The 26,600-nt window shown below is 40.5% G+C and overlaps 1 protein-coding gene across 2 annotated transcripts; it reads left to right on the top strand.

Moving 5' to 3' along the window:
- Positions 1 to 1,635: 1,635 nt before the first annotated feature.
- Positions 1,636 to 26,379, top strand: LOC110474225 (tropomodulin-3). 2 transcript variants are annotated; one of them, XR_002466043.2, is made up of 11 exons: positions 1,636 to 1,710; positions 7,800 to 7,996; positions 9,375 to 9,531; positions 16,793 to 16,915; positions 17,508 to 17,597; positions 18,097 to 18,227; positions 19,158 to 19,265; positions 20,709 to 20,852; positions 21,165 to 21,309; positions 22,341 to 22,469; positions 23,368 to 26,379. XR_002466043.2 is itself a non-coding variant. In XM_021537446.2 (10 exons), exons 2-10 carry the CDS (start codon positions 7,871 to 7,873, stop codon positions 23,397 to 23,399), a joined length of 1,056 nt encoding a protein of 351 aa, XP_021393121.1. In that variant the 5' UTR covers positions 1,636 to 1,710; positions 7,800 to 7,870; the 3' UTR covers positions 23,400 to 26,379. The 2 variants fall into 2 exon arrangements, 1 of the variants encoding a protein (XP_021393121.1); XM_021537446.2 differs by lacking the exon at positions 22,341 to 22,469.
- Positions 26,380 to 26,600: the final 221 nt, after the last annotated feature.

Genomic DNA, 26,600 nt, shown 5'->3' with positions numbered 1-26,600 from the left:
CCCAAGGAACTTCTGGAGCTCCTGGAGCTGACCAGTATACACTGGGCATGTTTCTTGTAGCACTTTTTTCTTTCATACAGTCAGTACCCAGGGAATTGCATCATTTGGGATACATCTAAACTGTCTTAATGGTCTACTTGAGAAACAAAGCCCTGTGAGGGGTGGTCCCAGATGCTGGGCAGAGCATGTCAGACAGTGTGGGCTCCTGCAGATGGGGCTGAGAATGCTTCCAGTCTGATGGTTGATGCTTGAGCTCTCTCCAGACATGGCTCAGCAGGTGGGCTCTGGGCTGGCCACAAGGCAGCCATCCACTAGAAAAGGGAGAATTTGCACACAGAGCAGGTAGCTACCCCTGTGGCCTCCTACCAAAGGCTCTGTAAACTCATGGGAATGTGCTTGTCTTAACCCTTTGCATCAGAGCATGACATTCTCAAAGTATTAGTGTTGTGTCTCAAGAGAACCAGAACTGAATCATGTCCCTCTTTGCTGCTACTGGAAGAAATATGATTCCTCACACATAATTTGTTTTAATCTGACTCATTAAAAGAAAGATATATAGGATAGAGTGTCAGGCATCACTTTTTGTTATCATCTGCTTTACTGACAATATCCTTCCTGTCTACATCCCATGTGAATTCCCTAGGCAGGAAGATATTTCTGTCTCAAACCACATACTTTGAACCAATGCTCTTCATTTTTACCACATCAGCACTGTAGAGAGTAAGTATATTATGTTTTAATCAGTTTAGGATTATGTCGGAGCCTTTTTTCCTGCTGTGCTCAGCTCAGTGACCAGCAGTGAGGAGCTCAGTGCTGCATCTGCTCTTGCTGCGCATATACATTGTTTCAGCACCAGCACCATTGTTTCCACTGCTGTCCAAGTCTTCTAGTCACATTATAAACCTTAAAAAAATTGTATACAGAATATTGTTTACTAACACGTGGTGTTTAGCAGGTAGCTGAAACATCCTCAAAATCCTGATGATTAAGCACACACCAGCACATGGGGCGCGCTGGTGCTTGGATTCCACTTGCCCCGTGTCAAGAGAAGCGCCGCAGGAGCTGCGGCCCGGAGCTTCCCGGGAGCAGCCGCTGTGTCCCTGCTCCTTGGGCGGCTCAGGAGTGACCGGCCTGGCAGCCCGGAGCGGGAACCTGCACGTTTTGAACGGAGAGGAAACAAAATGTGGCCAGAGGTGAAGACGAGAAGCCTGAACGGGCCAAAAGAAAGGAGATACAAGAGAGATCTGCACGGCCGAAGCGGTCCCCGTGGGCTGGGGCCCCGGCGCTGCACACGGTGCGCCCGTCCGGGGCTGCCACCCCCTCAGGCACGGTCCGCTCAGCAGGGACCCTGCACATCCCTCGATCCAACGCCCTGCCGGACAGGGGCACCTTGCACAGCCCGGGTTGCTCCGAGTCCTGCCCAACCTGGCCTTGAGCACCTCCATGGCCGGGACCTGGAGCAGGACCGCGTCCGGCACCGGGTCCGGCACCGGGTCCGGCACCGGGTCCGGCTCCGGGTCCGGCACCGGGTCCGGCACCGGGTCCGGCACCGGGTCCGGCACCAGCCCCGCCCGGGCCCCGCCGCTCCCCGGCCCGCGCCCTCGGCCGCGCCTGCGCGGGCGGGCCCGTGGCTCCCGGCGTGCGCGGGGCGCATGCGCAGACGCGGCGCTGCTGGTCGGGCAGGGCGAGCGGGGAGCGGCGGCCGCCCGGGTGAGGGGAGCGGCTGCGGCGCGCCGGGCCGGGCCGGGCCGGGCTGGGGGAGCCGGGCTGGGCTCGGGCGGGCACAGCCCTCCGCGGCGGGAGGAGGAAGACGGGGCTGGGTTGACGCCCGGCCGGCCGGACCCCGGCGGGTCGCGGGGGGCCCGAAGCCCCGCTGGTGCCGGGCGGCGGTCGGGCCGGCAGCGCGGTGCTGCCGGGGCAGCCTCCGGGGCTGGGCGCGGCGCTGAGGGCCGGGGGAGCGGCGGGGCTGGGCTGGGTGTTCGGCCAGCGCCCCGCTCTGCTGAGCAGCCCGAAAACGGAGACTTGGGAAAGTTCGCCTGCAGAGCCGGTGCCCGTAGTCTTTCGGTTTGCTGCGTGTGCTTGCCGCGGCTCGCTCGGCGCCCGACTCCCCGCGGTCCGTGGCGGAGGGATGCCTTTCCGGGGCGCGGTGCTCTCCGGCTCCCGCACCGGGCCCGGCAGCTCCCGTGGCCTCCCGTTCGCCCCTGCACAAGGCTTGTCCCGAGAGCTGCGCGCGGAGCTGTCGGGGGCTGCTCTGAGAGCCTGGCGCTCTGCGGGTAGGCGCAAGTTGTGTTGAAATAAGTGATGTTCCAGGGAGGTTGCCGCGTACGCTAAGTTTGCTGCAATGTATTGGATCAATCCTCGTAACTAAAGTTTGGCTACGGTGTCAGGTGTAGAGAGCTTGAAAGGCAGCCAGTGATGTAGGGGAGGATCTGACTTGTACTCAGAAGTAATAGAATGGAAATGAACTAAATTTCTTCTGCTGTTCCGTTCCAGGCTTGTAAGTTTTGCCTCTTTTCTGCCATGGATAAAAGATAACTGAATGTTTCAATAAACATTCAGGTAGCTTGCATCTGATGTTTCTTTTTGACTAAGACACCAGCAGGAAATTCCTCCAGGAGCAGATACTGTATATTAATGGACAGCAGGTTTCTATCAAAGAACATCCAGGTATTTTCTGAAAAAAAATATGCCTAAACATCCCTTATCCTGGCCAGTCAGTAGCTTCCTGCATGTTGGGTTAGAGAATGGACAGCTGGAGTGGTGATTCCTGACTGCGGAACTTCTCGGGGCACCTGGGATTTTTATCTTATCCCAGCCTTGTATTTATTTGGTATTGTAACACCTGCCCTGCAGCAAGTTTTGGTGAGCATGCCTGGAAGTGCCATGGATGTGCTGAACTGCTGCCACTTCTATACCCTGTGCAGCTTGCCAGGTACTGGCTTTGGGGCTCCAGGCCCTGCCACTCCTGCTGTTGCCTGGGCTGAGTGAGAATGTCTGTTTAGCCCTGCAATGTGGGTGACCAGTATTCAGGAACAGGCACACAGGAGTAAGTTTTTGGGACAATGCCAACTTGGCAGCTTAGCCATCACTTGGAGCGCCCTGTCTGCAAGAGAGCTGTGTCCAGTTCTGTGGCATTGTACACAGGATATATAAAAGAGCAAAGTGGGCTTTGGTTGCAGGTGCCCTCTGATACAGAAGAGGAGCTTGCAGGAACAGATGTGTTCAAATTCCTTCATTATGGAAGCATCTTCATGGTCTGTGTAGTTACTCTGCAGTAGCTGCCTGTCCCCCTTCACTCCCTGGGTCACTGTGTGGGCAAATGTGAAATTAGGGAAGCTCAGTTTGCCATCTATAAAGCTTAGTGAATTGTCTCTTTGAACAGAATGAAGCCTTGAGCTTGCTTTCCTAGGAGAATACTCCAGAACAGTTGTGTCTTCCTGCCTGGAAAACAGTTTACCCTGACAAGAAGTGCAGGCAAAGGCGAGCTGCCACCTGCTGGCTCCGTGAGGGTCTGGGCTGGGGGATGTCTGCTCCTTCCGGGGCAGGACAGCCCGGATCCTGTGCCCCAGCCCAGGCTGGGGGTTTGGAAACCTCAGGGGGGTTTCTAGAAGCTTTCTGCTAAGAAAGACAGTATTGGGCTGTTCAGTAGACTTATAAGGCATTACAAAAATATTCTAAGAAACCTGCTGGGATTATGGTAGTATTTATATTTACTCATTTTTCTCCTTGCTTCAGTAAGTAAAGATAGCTCTTTCAAGTGCAGTACATTCTTCATAAACAGTTCTGTATAATCTTGCACACAGGAAAATAGAGTTGTTGCCATTGTAGGGGTTCCCTGGGGAAATGCTCAGATTAGGTCCTCCAAGCAGCTGGGAGGAGTGGTGCAGGAATGCTGACAGCCCTGCAGACCCCACTGCTCCAGAGCCCCTTGCTCCGCCGGGTTCACCCAGAGGCTGGGGGAAGGAGGCTCATGAGGAGCAAATGAGATTAAAGTGAGCTCTGAATGTGCTGGCCAAACCCAGCTCAGTTTGTTTTTCATGATGTTGCTTCTATTTTAAAATCCAAGTCACGGAAGCCACTTACAGTGGACTTTAACAACACTGTCGTTTCCTGTGGGCAAGTTATATCTAAAAAGTTTCTGCTGTTTGTGTCCCAAGAAATTATATTCTTGAATATAACAGAAATTTCAGGAGGGCAAGGGGTGGAGTTTTTAAAAGATAATTGGAAGCCAGCTATTTTTAGAATCTTCTGGTTTTAAAAATATACTTTCAGAGAGGAGGGGAGAAAAAATGTTTTGGCTTGTGCATAAGAAGTGTGTGAAAGTTGTTTGACAGTCTTTCAAGTGATTATTCAGGTAATGATATAAAGTCAAGTCACTGCTGTTTTCTTATTTCTTTAGTTCTTCATTGATTTCCCAGGCATGGGAATAATGGCAAGATTTTTTTCTCTGTGATGTCCAGCAGAATTTCTTCCTTTCTGATTTTTCAGCTTCTCTTCTGCTTAACAAACAGGGAATTGACATTTGATGGACTGGAAGTGATGGCTTTCTTTCCATTTCTCTAAATGTGACTATGAAGTTGCTGGAGTGCAGAACTTCACATTACAGTTATTTGTCTGAGAAAGAATACTAACTCTTGGACTTTTATGCAATGTTTTCATGGTAAAGCTAAGAAGGGTACTTAAAAGTAAACTAGCTCTGCTCATGAAAAAAGGTCAAAGTATTTGCAAAGCCAAAATTGATGGTTACAGTTTTTCCCATGATTTTCCATTAAGAAGACATATATATATATATATATATATATATATATATATATATATATATAACATGCCACAGATATTCACAGGCCAAGTATCTGCCCTTCTAAAAGCTTGTAGTTTGTTATGCATGTGTCTCTACACTGAACTGCTACAGCGAGTGATGGAAAGCAAATAGAGCACTAAGTGTGTTTAATGGGAGGTGAAAGGCTAGTTTGATTAGATTAGGGTTTTAGCTGGCCTTTATGCCCTTTTTAGGCAATGAGAATTCCTTACACTATGTTTTAAAACCTGATATTTAACATGTTGTATGCAAGCGTTGTATATGCTGTGTTTTCTTTTGTAGGGAATGTTTCTGAGTGTGGTTGCCAAGCAATCTCAGTGTGCTAACCAGTGCTACCATCATACAATTTAAAGGTGTCTCACATTAAGGATGCTTTCATATTAAAAAAAAAATATCCCTGATAGATATTAGAAAACATGTCCAAAACTCTTTAAATTTGCCAGGCCACATATGATTCCCTTCTTGCTGAAATGAAGCCTCAGTTACAGCAACTGGGTTTTTTTTTGTTCTGCTACTTTATTTTTCACTTTTGTGTGGGTTTGTGTGAGCACTGTACTTGAGGACTTGATTTGACTTCTTTGGTCATATACAAACAAGTGAGACTAAGGGCTGTGACCTGAAGATTAATTAATGCATTACAAAGGATGAGTAGTTTTCCAATATGAAACATCCCAATGCAGTAAATAAAAGGTAATTAATTCTGGATGACAGCATTTTATGGCAATTAATGGAGAGGGAATACAGATGATGTAGATGAAAATAATGTATGGTTATGCAGTGCATCTCTTTCAGAGTAAGGGCAGCATTATTCTGCAACTTACTAACCATTCTGCTCCTTATAATTACCTGTTAAAACTACACCTTTTAATATTTGAATGCAAATGGACATGCAGAAATGTGGTAAATAGCAGTGTCTTGATGTAGGGCTTGGACGGTGCAGCCTGGTCACAAAGAGCAATGTGGAACAAGCTGCAGGAAATGTTTTTCTCCTGTGATCCTGTGTAATGGCTTGAACTGTAAGGAAGGGCAGAACATTAAGGCTCCAGCAATGAGAAGTTCACATGCAGATTGTGTGGCATCAGCTAATTGTCCGTCAGCTGCTTGCACCTGGAGAAACAAATACACCAGACTGTGAAAACTGTAGGAGGTGGCTCTCTAGGCCACAGAGTTGCTCCTTTAATTACTTTTGGAACTTAGGAAAACATAGGTGTGCATTTTCTGCAGCCAATAATTTGGATGTCTCTAGTTCTGTGGCCTCTTGCTATAGGTCTGGGCTCATCCAGCATTATTTGGTTTAGTTCAGAGGAAGCCAGCATTCTTTTGATATAATTTACCATAAAAATTAGAATTCCTCATTTTGTTTGAGAGAGCTTTGCAAAGATCAGCTTCAGTCCCATCAGTGTCAACTGTAGTTCACAGTAAAGCTCTTCTGTTTATATCAGCAATACTTTTTTAAAAGCAGACATCCTGAAAGTAGCTGAATATATTCCTCATTCAGGTGTAGATGTTGATAGGACCTGGAAATTCACTGTTCTTGCAAAGGCAGTTGTTAAAACCAGATTAATTTTACAGGTACACTTGCTTGAATGGTGTGGATGAACCTCTGTGTGCTCATGTCTGTTTAGTGTCTTTGAATTAAAATGTCATCATATGTAACTGTGGCAGCCAGGGAGACCTTTCTGGATGTAAACAACTGAGGTGGAGGAATCCTGTGGGAAGGATTCCATAGTATAGCATGTGTGTATATACAGCCCGCCTTTTCCTGCTACTTAAGAGCAGTGAATAAATTGATCTGGTTTTGAAAGACAGTGTAAGTGTGAATTTGAAATAATGTAGTTGTATTTATGGTGTGACCATCTGTCCTTGGATAGGGGCTACTGGAGAAAAAAAAGATTTTTACTGTGTGCCTGGTCTGTGTTGAGCATTTGTATAGAGCCAAAAAAAGGGTTTAAGGAGACCAATGAACAGGAATGTATACATTTAGCTTTTGCTTCCTAAACACCTTATGGACTCTCTTGCTTATTTACAGAGTCATCAAAATTACCTTTTCTTTGTCTGTGTGGTCAGCTTGAAGCAAGAATTTGGCTGAAAAAAGGAGAGTCCTAGAACTTGTTTCAGAAAAATGAGAGGAAACAACTTGTCTGCTTGAACACTGCTGTGATTAACTGTTTTTTCCAAGACAAATGCTCAAAAATTGTGGGTGTTAGAAAAGATGTTCCCTGCCCTCCTCTTTTCTGTGAGAAGTGCTATATAGACTGCACATTTTGAAGGACCCTGGTTTCCCTTCAATATAACATTTAGTGGCCAGTTTATTCTTTAATTTTAATTTTTTATTTCAATTTTTTATGGTCATAGGATTGACTGGAGTGCTGCCACTTAGAAGGTGTATTTCCTATGCTTTTCATCAAGCTATTGTAATTTTCCTTGGACAGAACAGTATGTTGTTTCAATGGTAGTGCTATAATTAACTTGGAGGCAAACTTCCTTTGTTTCCTCTGTAGGTAATATGCAAGGGTATGAGTCAGTAGTAACCAATCACCTTGTTTATAGGAAGTTATCCTTAAGTGCCCTTGAACTGCTGTAGCTACAATAAATGTGGAGCATCTTAACTCTTCTTTTGGCTTCATTATATGTAAAAAACAAAGGCATTAGACTGGACTCATAAATGGTAGGATCTCCTCCCTCCTGCCCTGCTCTGTGGGAATTATGGCTTTGGTGCTCTTGTGAAGAGGACTGGGTATTGACTTTGATTTGAAAATAGATATAGCTTAATTAGATATAGTTTAATTACTGATGGACAAAGGCGTGGTGGGACAGGATTCTCATCAGTGAAAAAACACAGCTTCCAGGTGCTCCTTGCCAGCTGTAGAGTAATAGATACCAATACTGGGTGACAGAGCTTTCCTTTCACAGATGTGGAGGCTGAAGGTGCTTTGTGGTTGGGATATTTACCTGAACTCTGCTTATTTCTTTTTTAAAGTTTTTCATAGATCTGGATAAGAATTAAGACTTGGTTTTGAAGTGCTTGAGCAACTTTCTACTGCCCAAGTCATGACGCTTCCATTTCGAAAGGACTTGGACAAATACAAAGATCTCGATGAGGATGAAATTCTTGGCAAACTTTCGGAGGAAGAGCTGAAACAACTGGAAACTGTTTTGGATGATCTTGACCCCGAGGTAGGCATTAGCTAAGAGAAGTTTTATTTTTTTCATTTATTCCATTAGTAGTCTAAAATAAATTGAGGCTTTGTACAATATACTTTTGGACAGAGATTTTTCATAGCCTGCTGATGAACTCTCAGATATATATGTGTATTTAATGCTTATTTCCTGTTTGCAAGGTGGGCACAACTGCAGCAAAGGAGAACATAAGAAGGGTTAGCTGGGAGGAGCTTCCTGGGATTGATTTATAAATAAGAATTGCTGTTGTTCATGTTCTTGAAAAGAAAGTTTATTTAGAAAGACCTGTTTAACTTTCCTGTTTCCAGTGCTGTCTGGTAAACAGCCCTTTTGCATCCATGTTTGTTTTATTATTTCTGCTGTGGAGTTTGATTGGAGTGGGAGGGTGCCAACCTCTTCAAATGATTGCTGATCCTGTATCTGGTAGCTTTTATCTATTCTTGTCCTCCTGCTGACTTTGTGAAGAGAAGGCAAGTAATTGCTAAGCTCTTGAATGATTATGTCAGCATGGGGTACTGAAAAAATAACATTACAGCTTTCTGCTACAAAGAGCTGAGTTGTCCTCTACAGATATTGGAGCTAATTTCAGACTTCAAGAGTTGTGTTTTTACTTCATGGTTCTCTCTGGTTTTGCTTTAATAAAACCAGGATTAGTTTAATCTTGATGTTCAGGAATTGGTTCAGAATATTATGATCATCTGTTTTGTTGCACTGCAAAATACTACTGATACTTTAAATGCCTTTGACTTTATGGATGTTTTAACAGAGGAGAATTGGCAAAAGGGACTAGTTGTCTTTCATGGCAGTTATAATTCCTATGCATTCTGGTCATTCTGTACTAATATCTTTTTTTTTTCTTTAGTTGAAATATGTTGATATTATCAAAGAAACATCCTACCTTGAGTCAGGTCAAAACCAGAAATACTGTGTTAAAATAATAGTGGAGTCAGTTGTCTTAAAGACTTAAAATCACATGGATATAAGTGACAGAGGAAATAGTCTCTTGCTGAATGTCTAAACTGTAAATAGCTGAGTTTTATTTAGTACTGCTCATTTAAACAGTGCTGATTCTAGCAAAGACATGCAAAGTAACTGGCAAATTGAATGCTGGGAGTTATTTCAGTAAACTAATTGCTTCTGTCCTACTGAGAGCACAGTGTGCTGCATTTTCATTATATTCTCCATGTCTAGATTACCTTATGTCCTTCCCTGCCCCAAAAAGATGAAGTTGGCAAGGGGATCAAAGATTGCCGACAGTAAAAGATGATGTATCAGGGCTGAACATTGCAGAGAGAGAGGAGGAGGTGGGAAATGAAACTAAGCAGGTGCTCACCCACTGTCTAAGCTGTTCTTCTTTGCTCCATTTGTTGTACAGAACGCGCTGCTGCCTGCAGGCTTCCGGCAGAAGGACCAGACTGCCAAGAAGGCCTCGGGTCCCTTCGACAGGGAGCGGCTCCTGGCGTACTTGGAGAAGCAGGCACTGGAGTACAAGGACAGGGAAGACTATGTGCCTTTTACAAGAGAAAAGAAAGGTAACATCACATGAAATCTCTGAAGTGGAGGACCAGAACTACTGTGAACCGAATTTGATTGAAGCACTGGCAGCTGTAATGCTTTTAACTTGCAGCATTTCCAAATGGCTGCTGCTGTGCAGGGCCAGGAGGTTTCCTGTTCAGGCATTTGTGCTGCTGCGGCTGGTGTGCACTTTGTGTGCAGCACAGGAAGGAAATAAGACTCAGAGATTTTATCATAGATTGCAAAGTTCTGATGGGCATGGTATCCTCAAAGTAAGAGCTATCTCTGATTTATGTCAATAATAACAAATGCTGTCATTGTGCCTGTGGCATATGCCTTGTGCTGAATACAGACAGCAACCTTTGTAACACTGTTGGATTGGAGAAACAGCAGTTGAATGATGTTGTGGTAGACAGTAATGTTTGAAGATGATGTAGGCTGATAAGGCCATACAAGTGGTGTATGCAGTCATGGTGTTTTTCTAGCATCCTTACTGAAAGGTTTAATAAGATTGCATAGCTACTCCTGACTAATTATATAGTTAACATCACAAGTTTTGAAATCTGGCAGTGGTTTGTGGTCTGAAAACCATGGGCACATTATTAAAGACTGGGATTTTAAATTTTTGCTTTGGATCTAGTATTTTCATTGACTTGATGGGAAGCATTTTCCTTTTCAGAAGAAAATGTAAAAAAATATGCTTCTTAAATATTGTAAGAACAACTCTTTTTTTTTTTCCACTCAGAACAGAAGTTCCCAAATTTGTGGAGCCTTACAAAGCACTATTGGTAGGCACAGACACTCCAGACCTGTGCAGGGCACACATGCATAGGAGCAGGCTTTAGCTGTCACCATAGTGTTTGAGCACTGCTTGTGAGTCCTGGCTCTTGAGAACTTTCCCCAGCAGCAGAGCAGATCTGCTGCACTAATAATTCAGTAAATTGTTTCCTAAATTGTATTCCAGCTACTCAAGATGAGCAGTCCCCTCTTTTCTTAAGGGTTTGAAACCCTTTAGTTCTACTTAGTTCTCTGGTGTGAATCATTGATTATTTCAGAATTGAGTCTTTGTTCATCCACTGAGTTTATGTATATGATTGTGGGGTCTGTTTGGTGAAAATTTTGGTGGGGGTATTTGCATTTTCTCTTCCTGTGCCAGATAGCTTTACCTGACAATGGTGGTGCCTCCCTTTTTTTCTTGAAGTAATAGAGAGATTGTGACTTTACAGTGTGCTGCACCATGTATGGTGGACTTCCTTCACAGAGTGTTTTTTGCTTTATTTTGTAGCTGAGCTCTCTTTGTGTTGAGAGATAGCTGTGGCACTCCTTTGCTGACAGCAGAAGGGGAGTTTGCTGACAGCACCTGTAGGAGTAAGCAAGTGCAGGACAGTGCAATGTACTGACTGTAGAAGGCAGAGGCACCACAGCAGCAGTGCCTTCATGGTGCTCCTGCTGCTGCCAAGTACCTGTTCATTCTGTGTTTGGCTGTGCCTGGCTTCTGCTGCTCTCCTGGCATGTCTGCCACTCTGTGTTGGAGACAGACTGATGCTTGAGTGTGATTGGGTTCAGTATATTTGGGGCTCACAGGTGATGGGGAATCCTTGAATCCTGTGCACTGCTCCATCAGGGAGTAAGCTGGGCAAGGAGGATGTGCTCTAGTATTACATTTTCTGCTGACTGCTAGTGCTCCTTTCACATAGTTGGCTCTCTAAAGTCAGCTTACGTCTACATGCACATATAAAAGTATTTACTTGGGTAGATAAAATCTGTGAGAATCTTGCAGAGAAACAGAAGGGTCCAGCTGTAATGCAGAGCTTGGTTAAGAAAGATCAAATGTCATTTCCTTTATGTAATAAAGTATTACTAAATAGTCTGTCTGCATGTTGCAATGAGTCATACCAGTGTAGTTTGTAAAATTTCCTGTATCTCATAAAAAAAAGTTACAATTTAGTAACTTCTGTCATTTATTTTATGCTGTAGGAGAAGAGAAAATAATTTTAAAAATGAAATATAGATTACTTTCATTTAAACTAAAAATGTGGAAACAAATGTTTAGTATCCAAATTGATGCTCTGTTGAGTGGGCAAGACGCAAGAAGATCAAGCTCATGTAGTAGTTGAGGGATAACCTTTTCTTTTCCCCTCATGAAAGTATTATGGTTCAAATTTTACTTGCTGCCACGTTTGTTGCCATTTGCACAAAAATGGCAAATGTAAATAATTTAATCTATTAAATCAAGAAATTATGATATTGGTCTAGATGTAGAACTTGGAAAGCACATAGGATGCAACTTAATACTTGAATAGGATTTTTTTCTATAGAGGGTTTGTATTCTAATTTGTTTTTTGGTAATATGAAAGCAAACCAACAGACAAGACAACTAAGCTAGGTTATAATTTTTCACTTCATCTAGAAATGTGTTATGAAGAAACAATAGCAAGTTGTGGAATAAGGGTAGGTGAAAATCTTGCTTGATTGTCCTGTTAATTTAGGAGAAATGTGACAAATAAAACCTTCAGTTCCACAGGTTTTGGGAGGAGAATGATGGATTGGAGCTGCAGCTGGGTTTTTTGGTGCCATTTTTTGGGTCAGAATTTGCTAAAATATTTCTGTGTCCCTGGCTGGTCTCATTGCTCTAACTTACTCATTTCATGGAGCAAAAAGAGCAGAAACCTACCTTTCTCTTTCCTTTTTCTATTTTAGTAGAACTGATGTCCTGCATGGTGATTTGGTCTGCAAATTTATCAAAGAAACTTACCCTAGGTTAATTTTAAATATCCTGGCTTGCTACTGATTCTGGTAACTTTGTTTTCCTTCTAAAGTGTGAAGGAAAATACTCTCTTCCACATGCCCCAAATACCTAATTTTGGGGTAACATGTTATTAAAATAGTATTGCTACTCTTTCAGTGATAGATGATGTAGGTCTTTGGAACCTCTTTTGTTTTGTTCTATGGCATGTGGAAGATCTGTTTCCCAGTGCCTTGATTTTGCTTCTAAAAGCATCCTTAAAAACTCACTTTGTTTTAAAACATGATTTAAGTCACGTTCTGTTCCAATTAAGTGTTGAACCATACAGTAAACCATTGTTCAGGCGATTCATGAGACCTATGTGGTAATGATTGCAACAGAACTAGCTTTGTCTCCATGTGTGCATGTAAGTATGTCATATAGATTTTATAGGGTATACTGCAAGGAGCTCGTCCAAACAGTAAAGCAAGGCTTCAGCATTGAAGGCTGTTGCCCTCAAGTGTGTTCCACTCGTCTGACCAATGCTCCTCCTCCTTCTCCCTTCTCTTGGAACAGCAGAAAAAGACAATTATAGCTGCTGAGATAAAAACATATCTGAGATAGTAATGTACTTTGTGCTGTATAGTGCAAGGCATTAGCAAATTGTTGTGTAAACGAAGCTTTGCATTGCTAGCCTTTGCACTCTTCTAATTGTGGCTTTCTTCCCTTTGCGTTCCTGCCTGGGTGTGTTTGTTCTGTGGAGATTTGCAGTTCATGTAACTTCTGCTTTAGGATTGGTTTGGTCTTTCTCCTTCTCTATCACCCAGAAAACAGACTGAAACTGTAGCCATCTGGCTAAAGCTCTTTTGTTGACACCCTACTCAGTTGTTGCTTCAGATCACCATTGCCTTCTGTTGCAGCAGGATTTGGGATACTGTGCTATCTGTTTGCCATGGAATCACTTTAAAGTCTCTAAAGGAAGTGTGTTACATGTTGTGACGTAAAACTAATGTCTTGTAGGAGCTTTGCAGAAACATTTGTCAAATTTATATTCTCCATACAAGAGGTCTAGAACAAAATAAGATGTGATACTCCAGCCTGAATGAGAAACAGTTTTCTAATTCACTGCTATGCGGCCTGTAATCAGATAGCAGCTCTGCTTCTGCACTAAGACACTGAGGAACTCACTTGTAAGTTGAATTAAAAACATTAGTATGAAAATGTGCTTACAAGTGAATTGATAAACCTAAGTCTATTACATGGTAAGAAATGGAGATTGATGAAGTGTGGATTATATAAATTTCTCAACTAAGGAAAGTTAAAGGAACATCAGATGTTGCTCACTTTTCTTCATGAAGTCAGTGATGAGAAAAGCTTGTATTCAGTTGTTTTCAGGTAGCACTTAATTTGTTTCCCCAAATGGAGTACCCCAAAAGTGGAATTTAGACTTTTTTCTGCTGTGCAAGGTATGGCTGCTTGCTGCCTGTTAGTGTGGGGTGTGTGAGAATAGTGCCAACTATGTTCAGTGCATGGCCCCATTGAACAGACCTGATTTCTGCAGGGTACTAAGTCCCACTTGAAATACTGTGAATCTATGTGGGAAATGTTCAGGGCACTTCCATAAACACCATCCAGTGTTCTGCCTCTAGAGCAATACAGTTGGGTGGAACTTGGAATTGAAACTGAAAGTTCATTCTGTAGCAGAGGAGGCCTGTGACTTAATCCTGGATGTGCATCATCTAACATGTTACCTTAAAGACATGGAACACCTTCCTGTATAATTATTACAAAAATGATGTGAACATCCCTGAAATTTGCCTCTTCATTTGCTTCATCTTAGCTCCTTTACAGCCAGCCAGGATAATGCAGTCATGTTCCTTCATCTAATCAAATCCCTGCTATTTGGAAATGTTCCAATGAGGGCCAGGCAAGCTGCATATCTCATGGGCTGCGCAGATGTGTAGTGGTTTTTGGTTTTATTTAAAGCCTGCATTAGGAGGGGGGAAGGAACTTGCTGAACTGTATTGGCAGCAGGCCTTGAGTGAGATCATTGTCCCCAGAGACACAGAGGTCTTACCCTTCTGGAAGTGAATTCATTGCTAGGAGTGGGGAGTGGGGAAGGACCTACTTTTGTATGTGCATTGTAAACCTCTGATTTCTGTTCTAGGACAAGATGAAGCCAATGAATGAGAAATTATGTACACAAGGGTGTGACTTGTTTTAAAACTGCTTCTGACCCAGCTCACATGACTGGAGTTGGCTGCAATGAACATTTCTGGAGGGCAGTGGCTATTAACATTTTTACTTTATTAAAAACTGATTATACTTCTCAGTCTCTTTAGGTTTTCTAAAGAGTCAGGCATGTGTGGATAAGTTTAGTATCACTCTTAGGAAGCAAATATTTGAACTAGATGTTTCTAACCGATGAATTTAAGAATTACTGAAAAGCAACATCAGGAAAAGTAGTTCTTTTTTTATGAGCACTGTGGGATGAACCAGACAGAAGACTGAATTAGGTTAAAATACATTTTTGCCAAGTTGTTTTTAATTAAGATTAATTTATTTTTTCTGGTCTCTTCCTGCTGCACTGATGATGCAAATAGGATGCTGAACTAAGGCTCGGGTGCTCGAATCCCACTGTCCTCCTTCCTTGTACTCCAAAATCCTCACCCTTTTACTAGCCCGTATTACTGAGGAAAAATAACACAACCATAGCTGCTGAAAGGCTTTAGATCATGTCTGTGCTGCTCAGAGTATTTAATGGATTGATGAAAAGCTTGTCAAACATTCTCTTCTATAAACTACAGTTTAAGTTAAAGGTTAATCTCTCCCCAGTAGGTGATGCTGGTAAAACAAAATTATAGAAATGTATTGTATCATTTATATCAAAACAACCTGAAACAATTGCTACACAAACCCTCAAGTTATGAAGAAGAAATGTGTAATTTGTGAAGGTTTTCTTTTAATCCTGAATCACCAACAATTTCTTTTGCACTGTCCATCAAAGCTGAGGTATGGGTGGTAATGCATGTCAGCTGCACTTAACTACTGTTTGGAATCAGTACAGTTATGTAAGGAGGTCTGTTTTCTGCTTCTAAATATGGATAATGACCATTTGTGCAAGTTTCCAAAGAGATAGCAACCCAGGAACAAAGATACCGTGTTGCTAGCAACAGCTCTTGCTCATCAGACTGTGTTGTCAGAGAAAAACCTGATGTCCTTGTCTGCAATCTGTGCTAGTGGGAAAGCATTAACTTCCTTTAAAAGGAAAATGACCACAAACTACTGTAATCTAGAGAAGATATGGAATATGTGATTTTGGGTTTAGTGATGCTGAACTCCACCTACTATCACTGTAACTGGGACAACAATGATTCCTCAGTGGAAATACTTTTTATAGATATGCATATGACAGAGGGTGGGCTCCTGAATTAGGACTGAGTCTTCATAGGATGATTATCAACACCACTTCCCACTCCAGGAAGTAACAAAAGGAAGTTGGAACTCCTTTTCTATTGCTCTTTCTGTGGATAGCTCAGGAAACTTGGAAAGTTTGAAAAACTTGAACCTTAAATAGCTGTTAAGATTGATTCACAGTTGTGTAGTTGGGAACGATTTCTCTCAAATGCATTGTACAAGAGCTTTTGTTTGCCATGTTAATTTGTCCTGAACCTAAGCACCCTTTGCCTGTCCTGGCTCGTACCCAGTGGAAGACTTCTTTATTCTGAAGGACTGGTTCTAAACCATTCACAGCTGAACTGTTAGAAAGACTTTCTCATATTCTGATTTCCTACCCTAACTTTCCAGCTAAAGGTGTATGCAGGAATTATGGTAACTACACAGACCTCTACCTAATTCATGTCTTCTAGGATAAGTTTTCCCATTACCTGTCTATAATAACTTAAAGGTTGGTGCAGAATGTAATATTACTCCTGGTTCTTTTGCCATTGAATCTTCAATCAGCATTCTAAAGTATCATTTTAGAAAGCAATGTCACTGGCAGAGAAATCTGTTACCATGTTTTGTGCTGTTCATAAACCATGGTTTTCTCACTCAGCTTTGTTTTTTTTTGGTTCAGAACTGAGATTAACATCTGAAATCAGAAATATTGTGTATGGTGTAAAAACTGCAGTGAATAGTCAGGTGTGTGATTTCAGAGAGCTCTGCGATTTTCTCTCTCTGACACATTGCCATTACAGTTCTGCCTGGGTCCCTTTTTCCCTTGAGAGGAAACAGAATTCTCTAGTGATACTAAATCTTTCTTACAGTCTTTCTAGACTGTTCAAAAAGTATAATGCAAGTATTTATGTTACTTTCTAATCCTTAGGAGAAGCAAATAAGGTTGGAATCATGATTCAGACTCCTGAAAATTTATTCTTGTTTATACTCTTTCCTCATCTCTGACTTGCAACAGCAGAAGAGCCCTTTATGTTGTCTGTGGTTCTCCTAGTATTCACTAAATGTAATATGTATTCTTTAAGTACATAGTATTTGAAACATAAGTAGCAGCATATTACAAAGTAACATCAGACTTTCCATTTTGTTTACTCCAGGGAAAATATTTATCCCCAAGCAAAAACCTGTACAGTCTTTCACAGAAGAAAAATTCTCTCTTGATCCAGAACTGGAGGAAGCCTTGACCAGTGCCACAGACACAGAATTGGGTGACCTCGCAGGTAAAGTTTTTTTGAAGGATGAATGGGCTGGTACATATTTAGAGAAGAAAGATATATAACTAAATGTGGTGGTGTATTGGTCTGACTGCAGGATGTTGCAGTTGTGACAGAAGCCAGATTATGTTGTTTGCCAGTGTGCTTGAAGTGTTTCACTTTGTTGATTTGTGATAATTTGTGAGGAAGTTAATTGTTTTGGCCGGCAAAAGATACCTGATTTTCAAACTCAAAACCTTTAAATCCATTCCTCAGACTGGCTGTTTTTTGATGTGTATGTAACTGCTTTTTATTGTGTACAACAATGGGTTTGTATGTGCCTGTATTCCTAAAGCTTCATTTTTGTGATTGAATTGCACTTTTTAATGCTGGTGCTTCAACCTGGTGAGGTCAGAACTTCCTAAGTTAACTAAAATGTCTATAATTAATTATTTTTTCTACTTTTTTCAAATAATTTCAAATAATTAAGATATTGAATGGCTTTTTATACTGATAAGTATTGTACAAACATCAGGTTTTGTTGTTTAAAGGAACTCTGGATCTGAGCTAATTAGTCAGGAACAGTAAAAACCGTTTTTTTCTTTTTTTCCTTTTTCAGCAATACTGGGAATGTCCAACTTGATAACAAATAATCAGTTCTGTGATGTAGTAGGAAGCAGTAATGGGATTGACAAAGACAGCTTCTCAAGTAAGTGTGTACACAAGTGCTAGAAAAATCAATTCTCTGTACTGCACATAGTTACTATAGCATTCACTGTTTCCTGTTGCACCAACATTCTTTTAGACTCTTCAATCTTACTCTGGAAGTGTGTATGCCTGTAACATTGCTAATTGAGTTCTGGCAAAACTGGAATTGAAATATATGTACACTAAAGTGTCCTCTGCATTTAAGTCACTTATTGGTGACAAAATAGGCATAAGCATGCATTGTGTGTGTTGGTTCTTAGTTTTATATTTGTGTTTGTAATTCTCCTATGTATTTTCAGAAAAGAAACAAAAAGCAGATAGTCTGTGAGGACTTTCAAAATTCAGAAGGATTGAACTTTATGAAAATATGGTCAGGAGAGGATGGTATTTTGGTATGGCTTTTTTGGTGGGGGAGAGATGTAAATATTTAGTATGCGTATAATTTATTCAAAATGAATGTGTGCAACCTTTTGGTTACATTTAAATGCCTTACTTTTCAGATATAGTAAAAGGTGAAAAAATGTTGCCTGTTTTTGATGAACCACCAAATCCCACAAACGTGGAGGAGACACTGCAAAGGATTAAAGATAATGATTCTCGTCTTGTTGAAGTCAATCTAAATAACATTAAGGTAATTACCTGAAGGCTGCAGTAAATATGCTGCTTTTTCTCAGTAGAAGACACTTTTAGCTGCAAAACTCTCTAAGAGAGCATGATAGGCTTATTCTAAGTTCAGCAGTCTTTCTGCTGAATGTTGTAGTGTCTCTAAGCTCAGAACCTGCAGCTAAACCAATAAGCTGTCTTGGTTTCTTTTGCCAAATGTGTATTTAAAAAGTCTTAGACTTTATCACTGCCAGCCCAGATTTCTGTCACTGGCAAGCTGGCAGCAGTTCCAGCAGCTCATTATCATGGAGTTAACTACTTTGTTGAATCCTTTGTCCTCGATGAAGCAATATGCTCTCAGTTTCTATTGCAAGCAAAGGGATATTTGTGCCTTTCATCCTTCTGATTCTTGTACAAAAGTGCTGGTGGAAGTTAGGGAAGGTTCTGCTCCCTAAGTGTAGCAGTTGTGTTTTTACACATGACAAGCTTTTGTATATTTGCTTGAAAGAAACCAGAACTGCAGCACTCCTGACTTACAGTGCAGACACCAGAGACAGCCTTGCCAGCAACCAGGGCTGCTTGTTCCCCTCACTAAAGGGGGAAAATAAAATCCATGGTTTAAGAATACTGTGTAACAGGTACATGCTAGGCAAAATAACTGCCTAAAAAGGCAAAATATCAAAGTTTTTGATACAATAAACTGAGACATTTGCTTCTTTAAAATTATTCTTTTTAACCTTGGTTGCTACTATTCTGTAAAAATGATTGCTTTATAGAATTGGTGAGTCTTACAGCCATTGCATCTCAGGGTAGCTCTTCACTGTGAGACTGCTGGAGACCAGTGGTAGTTAATACTGTAGGGCATTTTGCTGTAAAGAGAGTAAGACAGTGGGAGAAGTTCGGGGGAGAGGATAAACTTGTGTATCTCAAGAGAGTGAAATGCTATTTTTAATTCAAGAACATACCAATTCCAACGCTAAAAGAATTTGCAAAAGCCTTAGAAACCAACACACATGTGAAGAATTTCAGCCTGGCAGCCACCCGAAGCAATGACCCTGTTGCTGTTGTAAGTACTCTTGATAATGGCTTTGGGTGGGGTGCAAGGGAAATTAGGATGGAAAGGCAGTGGTAAGGGATTGAATTTAATCCAGTTTAAATGCTCAGGGATGAAAATGTTTCCATTCTGCTACAGTGTAAATTATGTTTTCTTTAACAAACCTTTGTTGTATCTAAGTTGGTAAATGGTTACTAGTAACTTAATATGCAGCAATGCTTCAGATGTGTGAGGGAGAATTCTTTTTTCCAGTCCCTTTCCCCGATTTTTCATTTTGCTAACCTCCTTCCTTTTTTTTTCTTTCTTTCCTGATTGTTTAGTTCCTGCTGTTCATTCCAATAGCCAATAGTTCATTCAAAATTAATTTGCAAGAAGCACATTTGAGGACTTAAAAACACCCATAATGTTGTTCAACTAACTATAGAGTTTTAGTTGTAAAATCCATGTTTCTCTAATTCCCTGCTACCAAAGATTGGCTTAAACTATTGGTATACAAAGCATAATATTAGTCAAAGTATCAAGCTTGATACAATTGAAACTTAAATGTAATTTATTGTCAAGTTGTTTTTTTCTATGTTGAATTAAAGCAGTACCTTATTTAATTGCAAATAAAGAGGTGAGAAAACAAAGCTAATTGTTTTGCCAGGACAATCCTTTACACTTATTTTAACTTCAAATTAGAAAAAAGGCAACTAGTTTGAAAGGCTCCATTAAATGAACAAATGAGCATTTAAAAGCTTTGGGTTTGAGTCAGTTACGAAGTTTATTTTCAACAGGACTAAAATGTGTAATAAAAATCTGTAAAGGCTTCTTTTCTCAAGTGCGGTTTTGTTGTATTTTTTGTATTGTGACTTGATAGAAAAAAAATTCAAAGGCTACAATTTTTCTGCCAATAAACTCAGCACATAGCCATTCCCGTTTTCTTCCTTTCTCAGAAATAACGTAAGGTATAAAAGTGCCTTTAGCTACATGCTGCTACTATGCTTAGAGCTTTGAATTTACCTCTTCCTACCAAATCTGTAGACAAAAGCATTTTCAAAGTCAGATCTCCTGTTTACAAATTAACCATATCTAATTCTCCTCTCAGTTGACTAATGCCCTTTCTTTGGCCTTTGCTTAGCAGCCTGCATTGCTCGTTGTGTGCTGTGAAGGCTTACAAAATGGAATTGGTCCAATATGCTAATTTCAGGCCATTTATATTCCGTATAGCTTTTTAGTTTGTAACAAGAGAAAGACAGGCCTTCTCTTGACTGAATGCTACTTAAGAGGGGAATGTAGATAATGTCTGGCTAAAGAGTCATTTCAGTCTCAGTAAGGGAAAGCTTGCAAGGTTACACCTTGCATCTCTGAATTTGCTGGTTCCATGGAACTAGTTAGTGGAAATGGTTATTGCTGTGTCCTATGAAGTACTGCAGCAAAATTTAAAAGTTTAATGATGCTTTCTTATATTCAAAGGCTCTTGCAGATATGCTGAGAGTAAACACAAAATTAAAAAGTTTGAACATAGAATCAAACTTCATCACTGGAGTTGGAATTCTGGCATTGGTTGATGCACTGAAAGACAATGAAACGTTGACAGAGATCAAAATTGATAATCAGGTAAGTGAGGTGGTGGCGAGACCATAGCTAGACCCAGCCAATCCTAATTTACAAGACAGCTTGTGATAAACTCTTCATTATTTTAACACCATCAACAATTGCCCTTAAGATTGTCAGGAGCATCCAGCTGAGGTTGATTTCTGTGCTTCCTTGTGCTTTAAAGTGTACAAATATATTTTAGGACTCTCTGCTGATTTGATTAACTAGAATGAAGCTGAGTGTTTATTGACTGATATGGGGAAAGTATTTTGATATCTTTCAAGATGGACACACCTGAGCTCTGTTGTCTTTGTGTGCCTTTTATTTTAATAGAGGCAGCAGCTGGGCACAGCTGCAGAAGTAGAAATTGCCAAAATGCTTGAAGAAAACAACAAGATCCTCAAATTTGGATACCATTTCACACAACAGGGGCCTCGAGCCAGGGCAGCTGCAGCTATCACAAAAAACAATGATTTGGGTAAGACCTGTCAATTATTAATTGACTGAGTGTGTTGGCACAGGCTTTAAAGGTGTCTGGTTATTCCCCTTCTCTCTTGACAAAACCAGAATAGCACAAGATTAGTAGATCTGTTTCAGGTTTCTTTTGTGCTTTACTTCCACTTTTTAGTTGCTGCTTGATGTTTTCTGTTTTGTTGCAGGGTGTTCATGAGAGGAGAGTTTTTAGCATAGTCTAGAAGAAGAACATTCAAATTTTATGCGAGTTGTGGCAAAGGGAGTGAAAACAATAGTAAGATTCAATTCCTCTTTAAAAGCAGTACTTGAAATTAACAGTGTAGGATGGCCTGTTCAATGGCAGTATCCTAAATGTCACTGGGATTGCTTGAGCAGGGAAACTGAACATACTGTCATGTACAGAGGCTGAGACTGGGTAATCTCTCCCTTGGTGGTTCTGTTCATGCACCAGTAGCTGATAGCAGTGGCATCTTTATTTGCTACAGTCAGGTTTGTTTAAGCTCATCAGTTAGAATCCTATTTAAATGGATGAGCAGAAAATTGGTTAATAACATAGCACATGAATGGAAATAATTTATATAATAATGTCAAATACTTGAGGCACTCAACCACAAAATCATGTCCATCTATTCAAGTAGAAGTTCATTTTAAAACTCTATTTAATTAAATCTTTTTGTTTTAGATGCTTTGTACTGACCTCTCATCAGTGTGAAAAGGGGCCAGGCAGTTTAGTAGTAGTAGCAGTAGTTAAGGAATATGTTAGAGGGAATGACGCAGGAAATTAGAATTTGGTTAAAGATCTGATTCCCCTCTGAATAAAGTGGAGGAGAACAGCTCCGAAAGATATGGATGAGTAACTAGAATAGAGCACAGAGAGATAAGAAAGGCACTCAGACACTGCATATTTGTTTCTCATAATGCTTCAGGTGTCTCAGAGCTTTCTAAGGTTTCCTCTCTCACTAGTTCTCTTAGTGCTTGACTGTTCAAAATCTATGCTTCTGTTGATATCTTGCTTTTTTTCCTTTGCTTTCTTAGTCTGGAGTATGCGAGTAAAAGTTTCTGCAAATACCTTTTCATCTCTCCAGCCCTGAAGCTACAGAGAAGGTTACTCTGAATACCCATCTCCCTGAAACCAAGATGTTTGAAGTCTCTTAATTTCTCTTTGTACGTTCCTTCTAAAAAAAATCTACATCTTTTTCTTTCTCCTTGCTCACACTGTGTTGTACCACATCCCTGTTTTTTGTCTGTGTACTTTTAACTGAATGATTGGAGAAGTCTAGGGCTGGAAATTATTTTCATCTGTTCTTGCAGTTTGATGAAAGCAGGTATGAATAACTTCTGCCACCTACTTTCCATTGAGTGAATTTGAGAACAGATTCACTTTCTTCTTATATAGGTGTGTTTGCTTCACTTGGTTAAACAAAATGGAGATGTCCTTTATATTTTGTCCTTTATATGTCCTATAAGACCTTTAGTGCCATTTGCTTTGTCTGCACAGAAAAGGAAAATGTAATTTGATAATGTGAAAACATCAAAAATAATACAAATGTTGAGGAAAACTCCAGTCATTCAATCAATATTGCACATTCTCAAATCTTAATAACATGTGAGCTTTTAGTTATTTTAATCACAATTTTTATTGCTCTTGCATTTTCTGACAATTTGTTTTATTAATAAATGGAAGGTTTTAGGCTGTTGATTTTAACATCTTTGTTAAAATTGTGTTAGATATATCGTGAAGCTCTTGGAGTGTTTCTTTTGAAGCCATGTAAATTAAATTCACCTCTAAAAAACTGGAAAAACTGTAAAAAAAAGAATCCTGGCTAAATCTCCTTATTAGGTATAAGATGATTAATGTTTCCCACAAGTCCTTCCTTGGAAATATTTGCATTAAGACGATAAGCTCAGCTTATTTGCTTAAAATGCTGTCTAATGCCAAGTGTTAACTACCTTAATTTGTGGTACTTCCTGTGACAAAGTAACAGTTCAAGTTACAGAAACACAAAAAATAGTTAAAATGCTAATATAGCAAAACTTCTCTTTCTTGTCTCCCTTGCTGCAGTTCGGAAGAGAAGGGTTGAAGGAGACAATTAGCAAAGCTGATGCCAGAGCCGTGGAGTCAGCACGGGCAGCACCGTGGGCTTCAGCAGTCTTGGACTACATTGACCTGGGTTAGAAGGGAAAAGACTGGAAACCCCATTCCTTTCAAAGCAAAGCAATAGAATCATCTGGTGGTATGCAGCACGGTTTTGGGATGCATGGAGACACAGTAACTGTGCCAGTCTCTGTACCATAGGTTTTGATTGGGTTTTTTTAAGAACTTTTTTTTGTATTTCAAGACTTTGGCTGTGCTTTCTACTAAAAATGTAATTGCAAATCAATGGTATAATTGTCTATAGTCAAAGAATGGGACTTTTAAAATGATTGGGCAGATACTGACCCAACTGATATGTTTGTAAGAAAATCTGGGGGTGTGTATTTACAAGGAGGGGTGTGTATATTCCCGACAGCAATGCTCCAGAGAAAAGGGATTCTTCACCCAGCAGCTGCACTCATGTAAAGCTGTTCAGCTTTGTTCATCTGCACTGAAGAGAAATCTTTCACAGCAATGTTATTTGTAATTCTACTGGTTTATTTTTTATTTGTTCTTGATACTGTAATCAAGTTCAAAGACATCCTTTTAAGCCAAACAAAAATAAATTGGCTAAGGACTTCTCCCAAGAAATTAAAGGGACTAATACAAAAATGGAAGCCTTGGAAAACAAGAAAGAAATTCAGGAGCCTTGAAAAAGGAGAGTTCTTCTGTTACACCTAAATCCTTAAAGTCTTTTTCAAAAGGTCCCATAACTGTGTCTTGCTCTGTATCTAAACTGGATACATTTTTAGTCTGATTTCATATGCTCATCAGCATTATTTAGTTTATATTCTTTGTTTAAAAATTATCTACATAAGTATCAATTTCTCTAGAAGTAGTGGAAATTAATATTTAAAATTCCGCATAACTATACAGGAAGAGCAGCCTTAACTGTAAGACCACTGGCTGGAGTTGCATTACATTAAGCTGTTTGTACTTCATACAAATCTAACAGTTTTCTATGATCAAGTAACACTTTAAGAAAGGGTTTTTCCATTCTATATCTGTCTTGATGTTGAAACACTACCTAAGACATGCAAAACCAAACCAATATGTAGTTTCAAATCTCTAGGGCGTAGTCATTATTGAAGTGTTTAAAGTTCTATAAGCAAACTAATAAGGCAATGAGAATCACTTCAACTTCTGTACATAATCACACTTTGAAATATGAAAATCTAGACGCTTTTCAGTGTAGGTCTGTTTGGACTGTCTTGTACTAGTTTGCTTTGAGATCACAAAAATGTTCTACAGGACTGCTTGGCTGTATTTATAGCAACAGAGAATTCAACTGACAACTGTTTTCATCCAAAGACCATAATGTGGTGAGCATTTATGTGTAGAAAACATATTGGACTGAGAATTTTGCATCAGGTTGTATATACTATAAAAACAGAGCAAGTCTCTGACACTGTGCCCACGTTGTAATTTGCTGCAAATCTTGGTTTGGATCTTTAAAGACAGACTTTATTCTGGAGGTGGCTTCAAATTTTACTTCAACTGTACAGAGAATTTTGAACTGTAGTGCCTTCAGAGAGGATGTATATAACTGGTTTATACTTGTGGAAGAAACTTTTTTCCCCCCTACTTCTAGATCAGCATTTTATTAGAATTACAAATAAATACATGCTCTGAAATCCAAGTTGGAATTAATTCAGTTAAAGCCAAAGACTACACTTACAGTGACCTCACAACACCACCAGAAGTGTTCTGATGAGTAACAAAAAGGGCTTCTTTTATAAATTTTCAATAACTTTTTAGATTTTAAAATAAACTTCGAAACAATTCTAATACAATATGCACACAGTCAGAAGTTGTCTTTTTACAGACAAACACTGCTGTATAAACATGGCCAAAGCATGTCATGTGCTGAGTTGCCTAAAGCTGTACTTTACTTTTTATTTTCCAGGCACTATAATAATTTTGTGTCAAAAAACAGGCTGTAGTCTCTTCCTTCATTTGTTGAAGGGCTGCATGTTCACAGAATCTGTTCATGTATTAGGATTCTATGATGAGTTGTTTTATCACTGCCTAAAAGGATTAGGCAGTTATGTCCTACTTAAAAATGAAGGAGAAATCTGAAAGGCTGGATTATGGAAATAATAGCCCAAACCCCTTCCTTGCTTTTACTAAATCAAGTTTGGCTGTTTAATTATTTATATTCCAATCAAAGGCAGAACCATTTAAGTTGCAGCTCTCAGGTGTCCTGTCACAAATGATAGTTAAATGGTTTGACTCTGTAGACAACAGCTAAAAATTTGACTGCTTGTGACTTTCAGGACAGATACCTGACAGCCTGGGCATAGAAAACAATTATTTTCAACCAGAAGTAAGGTTTAATCATCCAAATTGTTGCAAGACCTTTGGTGTGGTGCGTGGAACAGTTAACAGCAATCACTTTTGTGCCTGCAGTGTGTGTCCTTTTTGGAATAAATGAAGAAATTCAGTGTGTAGCCAGGAATCTTCAACAGTCTCAACAAAGGAAGTGAACACTAATGTAATGCCATCGAGTGTGGTGAGATCCTGCATATGATTTCACCGATTGGAAGTGCAGGAGTGGTATTACTTTGATAATCAGTTACCATAAGCACAAGGTCTTTTTCTGAAAGAGATACTGTTTTCTTATTGATTATTTTTCCGCCTTAATGCAGAAATCAATTGACTGCATATGTTGATTCTGTTGGTTCAAGCTAAGCATGGAAACAGAACCAATATTTCAGAGCAGTTACATATTTACTCTCTTGTATTTTAAAGAAATAGCCTCACTCTCTCTGCAACTTGAGTAATCTTGCGTTTGTAAGCTACAAACGAGCAAGGGTTCAATTTAAATTTCCGTTGGGGAAGCAGGTATTGAGTATTTTAGCAGGTCAGCACTATATGCTGTCAGATTGTAAAACAGTTACTAATCTGTGGATGATTAAAGTACTGTATTCTTGTTGTGGCTGCGGGGCTTTGTTTGTTTGCTTTAGTACTGCACGAACTCGCTGGAAACCCTGGTGTCTATATGAGAACACAGCTTTCCTTCTGCAGCCGGGAGGGAGCGGCCGGGCGCCGCTGCGGGGCCGGGACTGCCCCAGCCGGGCGATCAGAGCACGGGAGCGGCGCCGCCGGCAGGGAGGGGAGCGCCCCGGCCCCGGCCCCGGCCCCGGCCCCGGCCCCGGCCC

Source organism: Lonchura striata, chromosome 11 (assembly GCF_046129695.1).
Source record: "Lonchura striata isolate bLonStr1 chromosome 11, bLonStr1.mat, whole genome shotgun sequence".
Classification (NCBI taxonomy): domain Eukaryota; kingdom Metazoa; phylum Chordata; class Aves; order Passeriformes; family Estrildidae; genus Lonchura; species Lonchura striata.
Note: the sequence above shows the minus strand (reverse complement) of the source record. Positions and strands in the feature narration are given on the sequence as shown.

Bases quoted from the DNA above. Each gene is read 5' to 3' on its own strand.
- LOC110474225 (XM_021537446.2), top strand. From the start codon at position 7,871: ATGACGCTTCCATTTCGAAAGGACTTGGACAAATACAAAGATCTCGAT. The intron at 7,997-9,374 runs GTAGGCATTAGC...TTTGTTGTACAG, and splicing joins TGGATGATCTTGACCCCGAG to AACGCGCTGCTGCCTGCAGG. The intron at 20,853-21,164 runs GTAAGTGAGGTG...TTATTTTAATAG, and splicing joins AGATCAAAATTGATAATCAG to AGGCAGCAGCTGGGCACAGC.